The sequence below is a fragment of the Fonticula alba genome (genome assembly GCF_000388065.1).
Source record: "Fonticula alba strain ATCC 38817 unplaced genomic scaffold supercont2.4, whole genome shotgun sequence".
NCBI lineage: Eukaryota > Rotosphaerida > Fonticulaceae > Fonticula > Fonticula alba.
Genome location: NW_009242974.1, coordinates 1043853 through 1054650, shown reverse-complemented (window position 1 = coordinate 1054650; position 10798 = coordinate 1043853). Strand labels below are relative to the sequence as shown.

The window sequence follows — 10798 nt, the reverse complement described above, 5'->3', positions numbered from 1 at the left end:
CCCCCCCCCTCCCCCACATGGCCGCCCTTTTTCTTTCTTTCTTTTCCTGTCTCCCTTGCTCACCACCGTCTGACCATGTCTGCCCCACCGCCACTTCCCCCTCCCGGCGCTCCTTCCTTCACCCAGCCGCTCACCCCCTCCTCTCTGGCGGACTCGGAGTACCTGCTGAAGAAGTCCCGGCAGTTCCAGCGCTTCTTCGAGCGTCTTGGCTCCAAGACCGACATCGCCTCGAGCCCGGACATGATGGAGTTCATGTCCTTTGTGGAGGGTGGTGCCCCGGCCGCGCACCTGTCTGTATGTCCGGCCCTCGGCCCTCGGCCCTCTTCGCCCCCATCCCATCCATCCTCCTGGGTGTCACTGGCTGTCGCCACTCCGCACGGGTCTGCCCAGTCTGTCATGACCATCCATGCCACCCAGCCCTCGCTGACCTTCTGCCGTCTCCCAGGACGTCTTCAACAACCCGGAGCTCGCGGCCAACAAGGCTGGCAGCCTCTCCGCCAAGAGCCTGCTCGACTCGGCGGCCACCCTGGCCCGTGTGGGTGGCAACACCAACAACAGCACCATCCGCGTGCACAAGCTGACCTACCCCATTGATGAGGTGGACCAGCCCCTCTTCGACACTGTGCGCCTGCCCCCTTCCTTTTGGCCGGTCGGCCGACCCGCATTGCGCGATTTCATACACACACACACACACACGCACACATGCATGCATGCAGATACACGCCCTAACCGCGATGGCGCCGTGCACGAATGTGCTGCCGGGAATCCGACTGTCACCTCCAGCGCCGCACCTTCATCTCCAACTTCGAGCGCGACCACATCGCCATGATCGATAAGCTGGCCGAGCAAATCCGCTCGAACCGTGGTGCGTTCCCCCCCTCCCCTCCTCCCTCCCTGCACATGTTTGGCCCACACCATTGTCCCCTTCGTCAACCATCCCTGACTTCCTGCTCTCCCCCCCCCCCCCCCCAGCCTACTTCACCTCGCTCAAGGATCTCACCGCCCAGATGTCCACCATGTCCACCGAGCTCAATGATGAGGCCAGCCCCGGGGCCACCATCATGGACAAGCACTTCGCCACGCTGAGCCAGTCGATCGACCGGTCGGCCGAGCGCCTGGAGGGCATCGCCACCCGGCAGATCACCGACGAGGTGTCCAAGCTCGGCGAGACCATCCTCGACCAGCGGCAGCTGATCCACGCCGTGCGGGCTCTCATGAACCGCCGGACCGCGGCCATCGAGAAGTTCGACGATCGTCGCAAGGAGGCCGACCGCCTGGCCTCCAACCATGCGAAGCTCCTGCGCAAGCACCAGACCGACTCGCACCCGGAGGTGGTGCGCGCCAGCCAGGAAATCGAGGCGGTACGCTGCTTTCCCTGCTTTCCTTTGCCCTTTTGCCCCCTTCCTCGTGCGCGCTTGGCCCTCATCACGGGGGCCAGGCGTGCGCCGTCCGCCGGTCCGCCAACCGGCACTGACACCCCCCCCCCGCCCCCCGCCCTCGCTCCTGCGCCGCCAGATCAACGAGGAGAAGCTCAAGCTTCTGGAGGACATTGCCACCTTCGAGAAGTGCATGACCGCCGAATTCCAGGTCCTTGATGCCGAGCGCGCCTCGGACTACCTGGCCTCGGTGGCCCACTTTGCCCGGACCCAGCTGTCCTACGCCGAGGAGATCCACTCCGCGCTGGCCGAGTCGCTGAATGACCTGCGCTGCGCGCCGCCCCGCGTCTCCGCCAACAAGAGTGTCTTCGAGATGGACCACTCTGGCCAATTCCTCCAGTACTTCTGAGTGCCAGGCGTTGCGGGGAGAAAGGCAGCAGGGGCCGGCATCTTGGTGGCCATGTACCGTGGCTCCCTTGCCCCTGCGCCGATGCCCGCCTCGTGCACGGCCCCCGCCACCGACACCGGCGTGAAGAAGGGGCCCCATTGACGTACATTTATATACATACACTTCAAAGGACAAATCATCCCCATGTGCACTGGTCGTCTCTTGGGCACTTTGCTCCTGGCGGGGGGCGGGGGCATGGAATGCGTCTTTGGCGAAAGCAGAGTGGGGCGGCCGGCACGCGCGAAGGACCGTGCACTGTCAAGCAGGCCGGCAGCCGGTGAATATCCCGGTGGCGCTTCAAGAGAAGAGCATCGCGCGGGGAGAAGGAGAGGGTGCACTTGTACATTTCCACCCCCCTTCGCTCACACACGCACCCACTTGACGGAAAGAGAAACAAGATCGGGGCTGGCGGCTGGGGGCAAAAGGTCGATCAGATGGCGTCGTGGTCATGTGCATTAATTGTAAATGAGGGACAAACATTCCGCCTGGGCCGACGGCCCGGCGGCTCGGAGCGCTGGCAGCATGTTTACGAGGCAATCATGTTGGATTACTTAATCCTTTGCCAGACGCGCGCATGCGTTGGGAGCAGATGTGAAATCAACATGGCGCGCGCGGACCCCGGGCTGTCTGCCCTCGGACACCCCGCGGGAGGCGAGGGTCTTTTTAAAAAAGGCCGCAATATCCCCCGTGGACCGCCTTTTCCGGGGCAAAGGAACAAAGGGCACGACGCACATCCGAGGGACTTCGAGGGCCGGGTGGGTTGTCCCTCCCCCCCCCCCCCCTCCGTCGCCCGACATCTTGCCCCCCACGCGGCGAAAGGTGCCGTGGGGGGCTGGTCTCGCTGGTCAACGGGGTCCCTCTTGGGCGGAAGCCCGGCGGGCCATGCAGCTTGGGAGGCCCGCTTTGCCGAGCCAACTCCAAGAGATGAGGGCTGGGCGCGTGTGTGTGTGTGTGTGTGTGTGTGTGTGTGTGTGTGTGTCTAGCGCATGCGGGCCGCGCGGGACCTGGGGCGGGGGGCGGGCAGAAGGCCCGAGGCTGAGGATTGGGCGGCAGCCCGGCCTGTGTCCCAGGGAGAAGGTTCGCGAGCTTGCCGAGCGTTATCCATTGGCAGCGTGGCCCGGAAAAGCGGGGCAAGTCGGGGACGGCCGAGGGCCGGGGGGATGTACGCGACCCCCCCGGGGGGCAGGTGGTGTGGAGGGGCACCTTGGGCGTGGCCCGAGGCCCGGGAAGGGGGGGGGGGGCAGGGACTAGGCCCGGTTGCGAGCGTCGATTGGGCGCGGCCTGGGAGTCCCGGCCGCCGCCGCGTGTTTCCCGACATCTGGGAGCCGAGGATCCCGACCCTGGCCCCGACGCGCCATGCACCGCAATGATCTCCAGGGTGCAGGGGGGGGGGGGGGGGGAGCGCGTGTGCGGCCCCATTCCTTCCGGCTGCCGGCCCACGGTCGGGGGATTGAGCCCGGCCGTTCCCGCCGGTTCCGTATATTCCCCCCTGGGGGCGGACGCCGAGTGGGCCTAGCCCGGGAAGCAACGCAAGGTGGCGCTTCGGGCTGCAGACGATCGTCCACGGGTATTTATAGGGTGCCCCGCTGGTCGCCCCGGGCCCCGGATATGCGTCCTCTTTCCCTCCCCACAATACCCCCCCCCCTCCCCTCTCCCCCTGTGCCCCATCATCACCTCTTGATGGGTATTTAGGCCTCCTCCCTTTTCTTCTTGCCAATGATCGACTTCTGCGGCCCCGAGGGTTTCGTGCGTTCTCTTGCCCGCCTTGCGACGGTCCTCGCTGTGCTCGTTCGCGCTCGTTGCCCCTTTGCTGACTTCTCCGTCCCCCCCCCGGTCTCCTCCCCCACACGATTGCGACAGGGCCCCGGGTCCTCCCTGCGGGAGTTCGACCTGACCCCCTGTTTCCAGGCGACCATTGTGTCGTTCCTGCCGCAACTCTTCGTCATCCTGCTGGGTGTGCCACTCCTCTACAAGCTGGAGGACTCGCAGCCCCTTCCGGCCATCCGCCGCGGGGGGCTGGCCCCCCGCCTGCTTTATGCTTCTCGCCTGATCCTCGGTCTGTCGACCTTCCTCGCGTCGCTTGTCTACCTGACGCTGGTCGTGCGCGACGTCGGCCTCACCTCCTATGGGTATGAGCTGCTTCATGCCATCGGCAACCTCGTTGCCAACGTACGTTCCCCTTGCCGCGCTTGAGCACACGCGACCCCCTCCATCGAGTTCTCGAGTGGTGGCTGCCCTCACGCGTGGGCCTTTCCTCCTCCCCCCTGCCTCTCTCCTCTTCTTCTTCCTCCTCCTCCTTGCATGTGCATTTGCTCACTCTCCGTCTCCACCGCCGGTTCCCCTCCCGCCATCTCCCCCCCGCGGCGATCCCCTCGTATTCTCCCCCCTCCCCCCCCCTCCCTGCCACAGAATCTCGTCTTCCTGATCCAGATTCTCTACTACCATCGTCGCTTCGGGTCCTCCTACCTCCTGTCCATCTACTGGGTCGCTGCCGCGGTGGCCGCGTCCATGAACATCCGCACCACCTTCGACAGCACCCCCACTTGGAGCCTGGCCCTGCAAAGCATCCACCTGGCCCTCTACCTTCTGCTGTCCCTTGTGGAGTCCATCGAGAAGCCGCTGGAGCCCGGCGCCGAGGACCAGTTCACGCCCGAGGAGCAGTCCAACTTCTTCTCGATGATCTCCTTCTGGTGGATGACCAGCACCATGATCCTGGGCTACCGCAAGCCCCTGGAGGGGTCTGACCTTCATCGCCTGAATGCGGCCGACCACTCTGACCGGCTGTACAATCAGTTTGGTACCGCCTGGGCCGAGCAGCTCCGCCGCCACGGCCACAAGTCCGGCCAGATGGGCCACAGCGAGGCGGCGGCGGAGGAGGAGCTCGACGCCGATGAGGACGACCTTGTCCAGGTGGATGGCCGGTCCACGCCGTCCCTCTGGTCTCGGATCTTCCGTCGCGGTCGCAGCGCCGGCGGCCAGAGGAAGAAGAAGAAGAAGTCCCGCAAGCGCCGGCCCTCGGTCCTGTGGGCCGTCCTCTCGGCATACGGTGCTCCCTTCGGCGTGGCGGCCATCTTCAAGCTCCTGCAGGATTTGATGTCCTTCGTGCAGCCGGTCCTGCTGCGCGAGCTGCTGGCCTTCGTCACCAGCCAGGGCACCCCCACGCCCCAGCCCCTCGAGCGTGGCATCTACATTACCATGGTCATGTTCGGGACGGCCCTCTTCCAGACCTTTGTCCTGCACCAGTACTTCCACCGGTGCTTCACGACCGGCATGCGCGTGCGCGTGGGCCTCACGGCGGCCATCTACCGCAAGGCCCTGCTCCTGTCCAGCGACGCCCGGCAGCAGAGCACCACCGGCGAGGTGGTCAACCACATGAGTGTCGATGCTCAGCGTCTGCAGGAGCTCACCAACTACGGGCACATCCTCTGGTCCGGCCCGTTCCAGATTGCCCTGTCGCTGTACTTCCTGTATGAGATCCTCGGGCCGGCTGTCTTCGCCGGCTTGGCGGTCCTGCTGCTGATGATCCCCATCAACTCGCGGCTGGCCATCCGCATGCGGGACTTGCAAAAGCGCCAGATGGCCAGCAAGGACCAGCGCATTCGTCTCATGGATGAGGTCCTGGCCGGCATGCGTGTCATCAAGCTCTATGCCTGGGAAAATTCCTTTGTCCAGCGGATCCGCGGCGTGCGCGCCGGCGAGCTGGCCGATCTGCGCGCCACGGCCAGCATCGCCTCCGTGCAGTCCCTCACCTGGGTGTCCTCGCCCTTCTTCTTCTCCTTCGTCAGCTTCATGGTCTATGTGCTGACCAGCCCGACGCCCCTGACCCCGGAGGTGGCCTTCGTCAGTCTGTCGCTCTTCAACCTGCTGCAGTTCCCGCTGGCCATGTTCCCGAATGTCATTAGCAGCAGTGTCGAGGCCGGCGTGGCCATCACCCGGCTGGAGGATTTCTTCCTGCGCGAGGAGCTGGACCCGCGTGCGGTGTTGCGTCTTCGCTCGGAGGGCATTGCCTGCCCGGATGCCATGCCCCTCGGTGGTGGTGGTGCCGACACCATCGATGCCACCGGTGCCGGGGAGGATTCGGCCATCGGCTCTCCCCTGTCGCTGGGTCCCCTTTCGGAGGCGGCTGGCCAGCCTTCGCAGGAGCTGGAGACGGCCGGCCTGCTGACCGGCGCCACGGCGGCCACTGGCGGGGCTCGACTCACCATGGGTGTGTCCATGGCCGCTGGCAGTGATCTGGAGTCGCTGTCGGATAGTCCCACGATGACCGCCACCGCCGGGGGTCCAGGCGGCGAGTCGCTGGCCATGACCAGCCTGGCCGGGGTGACCCTGCTGCCGGACAGCCGTGTGGTCATCGAGGACGGGTCCTTCGCGTGGAGCCAGCGCCAGGCTCGCGACGGGACCCCGACTCTGCAGCGTGTGTCCCTGGCTCTGAACGATGCGTCGCTCATGGCGGTGGTTGGCCCGGTTGGCTCGGGCAAGTCCAGTCTCATCGGTGCGGTGCTGGGTGACATGCTCCGGGTGTCGGGCGCGGTGGCCACCCAGGGCCGCGTCGCGTACGTCCCCCAGCAGGCGTGGATTCTCAATGCCACTCTGCGCGAGAACATCCTCTTCGGGCGTCCCTACGATGAGGCGTTCTACAATTCGGTGGTCGACGCGTGTGCCCTGCGCCGGGATATCTCCATCCTGCCGGGTGGTGACATGACCGAGATCGGTGAGAAGGTGCGTCCACACAGTCACATCTATGTTTATCCACACACACACACGCACACATATGGGCACATGATGCGCGCTGAGGCGCCTTCGCGCAGCGACCAAACATGGCCGAGTCGACTCCTTTTCCTGCTCCCTGTTCCCTGCTCTGCTCCCTGCTCTGCTCCCTGTCTTCTTGATGCCCGTGGCCCGATGACTAACATGTCGATTGTTCCTGTTGTCTCCTCCCTCTCCTCCGATCTGCCTGGCTCTCCTCTCCCTCCCTCCCTCCCTCCCTCCCTCCCTCCCTCTCTCTCCCTCCCTCTCTCTCCCTCTCTCTTTCTCTCCCCTCCCCCCTCTCTCCCCTCCCCCTCTCTCCCCTCCCCTTCTACGACGCAGGGTATCAACCTCTCTGGTGGCCAGAAGCAGCGCGTGTCCCTCGCGCGCGCGGTCTACAGCCAGGCCGATATCTACCTCCTGGATGACCCACTTAGTGCGGTGGACAGCCATGTCGGCCGGCATATCTTCGAGCGGGTGATCGGCCCGCGCGGGTGTCTGGCCGACCGGGCCCGGCTGCTGGTCACGCACGGGATCCACTACCTGCGCTATTGCGACCAGATTGTCACCATGCGTGGCGGGCGCATCGTCGAGTCCGGGTCCTACCGGGCGCTCATTGACAATGGCGGCCTCTTTGCCCGGCTGGTCGAGGAGTATGGCTCGGCCGAGGCCGAGGATGGCGGCGACGCCAGCCCCGGGCTCATGGCCTCCGATGACGAGGACAACGCGGACACCGGCGGCCCCAGCCCGGCAAGTGAGCCGCTGGTGGAGGAGGCCGAGGCGCAAAAGGCCGCGGCCCTGGCCGCCAAGCCCGATGCCGATGCCGCCGGGGCCCAACTCGTCGAGAAGGAAACCCGTGAGGTGGGCGACGTCAAGGGGTCTGTCTATGTGACCTACATGAAGGCCATGGGCATTTGGCCGACCGTGCTGCTGCTGGTGTCCTTCCTGCTGACGCAGGCCGCCCAAATTGGCTCCAGTGTCTGGCTGTCCTACTGGTCCGAGCAGCGGACCACCAGCAATGTGTGGCTCTACCTGGGCGTGTATGCGGCCCTGGGCGTGGTGATGTCCCTGCTGACCGTGGCGTCGGTGTATGTGTCCCGGGTGGTGACCGGCCTGCGTGCGGCGCGGCTGCTGCACGAGAAGCTGCTGGATCGGATCTTCGCCGTGCCGATGAGCTTCTTCGACACCACCCCCCTGGGGCGCATTGTCAACCGGTTCAGCAAGGATCTCAACACCATTGATCAGGTTCTGCCAAATGCCATCTACTCCTTCCTGCGGACCTTTGCCCAGGTGCTGGCCGTGCTGGTGGTCATTTCCTACTCGACCCCGTACTTCCTGATTGCCATCATCCCCCTGGGCGTGGTGTATGTCATGGTTCAGCGGTTCTATGTGGCCACCTCGCGCGAGCTCCAGCGCTTGGAGTCCATCTCCCGGTCGCCGATTTACGCGCACTTCGGCGAATCCCTCGGCGGTGTGTCCACCATCCGTGCCTACTGCCAGGAGAAGCGCTTTATCCAGGCCAATCGTGCCTTCCTGGACATCAACTCCCAGATGTACTACCCCTCCATCAGCAGCAACCGCTGGCTGGCCGTGCGGCTGGAGTGTGTCGGCTCCCTGATTGTCCTGCTGGCGGCGTTGTTTGCCGTGCTGGCCGGCAACACCATCAATGCCTCTACCGTGGGCTTGTCCCTGACGTATGCCCTGTCCGTGACGCAGACCCTCAACTGGATGGTGCGCATGTCGTCCGATGTGGAGAGCAACATCGTGTCGGTGGAGCGTGTCAATGAGTACACCGAGCTGGAGACCGAGGCGCCGGCCTCCATTCCGGAGACCGACCCGAATGCCAATTCCCCGGCGGCCTGGCCCTCGGCCGGTGCCATCACCTTCCACAAGTACTCCACGCGCTATCGGCCTGGCTTGGACCTGGTCTTGCGGGACATTTCCCTGGCCATCGGGGCCCGGGAGAAGATCGGTGTGGTGGGCCGCACCGGTGCCGGCAAGTCGTCCCTGACGCTGGCCCTCTTCCGGCTGATCGAGGCGGCTTCCGGGTACATTGACATTGACCAGGTGGACACCTCGCGCTTGGGCCTGCACGATCTCCGGTCTCGGCTGAGTATCATCCCCCAGGAGCCGGTGCTCTTTGGTGGCAGTGTCCGGCAGAATCTGGACCCCTTTGATGACCATACCGATGAGGCGGTGTGGGCCGCCCTGCACAGTGCCCACATTGGCCCTCACATTGCCTCGCTCGAGGGCCAGCTGTCGGCGATCGTGGCCCAGGGCGGGGAGAACTTCAGTGTCGGCCAGCGCCAGCTGATTTGCCTTGGGCGTGCTCTGCTCCGCCGGAGCCAGATCCTCGTGCTGGATGAGGCCACGGCCGCCGTGGATGTCGAGACCGACACCCTCATCCAGAGCACCATCCGCAAGGAGTTCGCCGGGTGCACCATCATCACCATTGCCCACCGGCTGCACACCATCATGGACAGCGATCGGGTTCTGGTGCTGGACCATGGCCGGGTGGCGGAGTTCGACTCGCCCCAGGCCCTGCTCGCCCAGCCGGGGTCCAGCTTCTTCGGCATGGCCCTCGATGCGGGCATTGTTCGTCCGGATGGCACCATGGTCGGCAGTGCCACTGGCAGCAGTGCTGGCAGTGCCAGCGGCAGTGTCGCCGGCAGCAGCGAGGCCATTTCGCTCCTGTGATATCCCTCCTTTGCTTGCCCTCTCTCTCTCTCTCTCTCTCTCTCTCTCTCTCTCTCTCCTTTGCCCCTTCTCTTTCTCTTCCCCCCCTCCTTCTTTGTCCTTGCCATTTTCCCTTCCGTGTCTCTCCTCCTTGGCTCCCTCTTTTCCCAATTTGTGTGTCTGCAGCATTGGCCGGTGCATTTGCGTGCCATCGCACATTGCACTGCGCGCGCCATGCCATATCTTGCCCAAAATGGGAAATACATCCACAAGAGAGAGAGAGAAAAAAAGAGAGAAGGAGCAAAACAGGTCACCCTTTCAAGCGCGAGATGACTGCACGAAGCACGTTTTCTTTTTATTGGCGCGGGGGTGCGCGCACAAAAGTGCCTCGATGGCGCGGCGTCGGATCGGGTTCTGGGGAGGAGCACGGAGGGGGGGGAGGGGGGCGCGCGGCATACACGTGGGGGAGAAACGTTGCCTATGATGAGGTGTGTGTATGCGTGCGTGTGGATGTGTGCACGGGCACCGACATCAGAGCACGGCCAGGGGGAAGGGCAGGGGGGGGGAGGGGGGGGGCCTTACTTCTTACCGCCAGTGGCAGCGGCCAGACGCTCGGCCACATTGTCCCAGTTGACCACGTTGAAGATGGCCTTGATGTAGTCCGGGCGGACGTTCTTGTACTGCAGGTAGTAGGCGTGCTCCCAAACATCGATACCGAGCAGGGGAACGAGGCCTACGGGCTCGGGGAGGAGGGTGCGAGGGAAAAAAGGGGTCAGGGGCCGCATGAAGGGAGGGACGACCGGCAGAGCAGGAGGCGAGGGCAGCAGCCTGGGAGCGCGAGAGTGTGCGCGGGGTACACACCGGTGACAGAAAGCGGGTCCTGGTTGGGCATGGACATGATGGAGAGACGGTCCTTGGTGGGGCAGTAGCCCTGTTGAGCAATGCGAGAAAAGGCCAAGCCGCAGCCAGCAGAGGCGGGGGGGAGGTCCATGCACCGCAGTCAGTTTCGGAAGGAGAGAGAGGTGCTGGGGGGGGGGGGGGGAGGGCAGTCCAGCGAGAGACAGGGCCACAGCAGGGCAGAGCACGTACGAGCCAGGCCCAGCCGGAGCCCTGGACACCGGCGGCCGCGGCCGACAGGTCGGCCACAAGCTTCTCATGCGAGCCAAAGTCCTTGGCGATGCGCTTGGCCAGGTCGCTGCCCTCGGCCGGCAGGACACCACCGCCGTTGGAGGTCGGGGCAAGGTTGGTCCAGAAGATGGAGTGGTTGACGTGGCCGCCGCCGTTGAACTTCAGGGCGCCCTGCAGGGCAATCTGCCCGGCCACGTCGCCGGAGGCCTGGGCCGCGGCAAGCTTCTCCTCGGCGGCGTTCAGGTTGTTGACGTAGGTCTGGTGGTGCTTCTGGTGGTGGATGCGCATGATCTCCCCGCACAGGTGCGGCTCCAGGTCGTCGTAGCCGTAGGCCAGCTCCGGGAGCTGGTGCTTCAGGCGCATGGCCATCGAGGGGAGAGCCGCACCGGAGGTGAAGGCGCGGCGGGTGGCAGTGGCGGCGGCG

At 65.0% G+C, this 10798-nt stretch overlaps 3 protein-coding genes across 3 annotated transcripts; 2 read left to right on the top strand and 1 right to left on the bottom strand.

Annotated features, from left to right (window-relative positions):
• Positions 1-75: 75 nt before the first annotated feature.
• On the top strand, positions 76-1785 carry H696_02760 (hypothetical protein; the record flags this gene model as incomplete). The annotated part of the gene is made up of 5 exons (XM_009496657.1): positions 76-294; positions 446-622; positions 784-865; positions 973-1361; positions 1516-1785. The coding sequence occupies 5 exons, from the start codon at positions 76-78 to the stop codon at positions 1783-1785; spliced, it is 1137 nt and encodes a 378-aa protein (XP_009494932.1).
• Positions 1786-3445: 1660 nt separating this feature from the next.
• On the top strand, positions 3446-9521 carry H696_02759 (hypothetical protein). Its single transcript, XM_009496656.1, has 4 exons — positions 3446-3570; positions 3685-3993; positions 4234-6543; positions 6913-9521. Exons 1-4 carry the CDS (start codon positions 3541-3543, stop codon positions 9265-9267), a joined length of 5004 nt encoding a protein of 1667 aa, XP_009494931.1. The 5' UTR covers positions 3446-3540; the 3' UTR covers positions 9268-9521.
• Positions 9522-9580: 59 nt separating this feature from the next.
• H696_02758 (Fe-Mn family superoxide dismutase) lies at positions 9581-10798 on the bottom strand. The gene is made up of 3 exons (XM_009496655.1): positions 10336-10798; positions 10108-10177; positions 9581-9979 (listed from the first exon to the last, which is right to left on the bottom strand). Exons 1-3 carry the CDS (start codon positions 10741-10743, stop codon positions 9825-9827), a joined length of 633 nt encoding a protein of 210 aa, XP_009494930.1. The 5' UTR covers positions 10744-10798; the 3' UTR covers positions 9581-9824.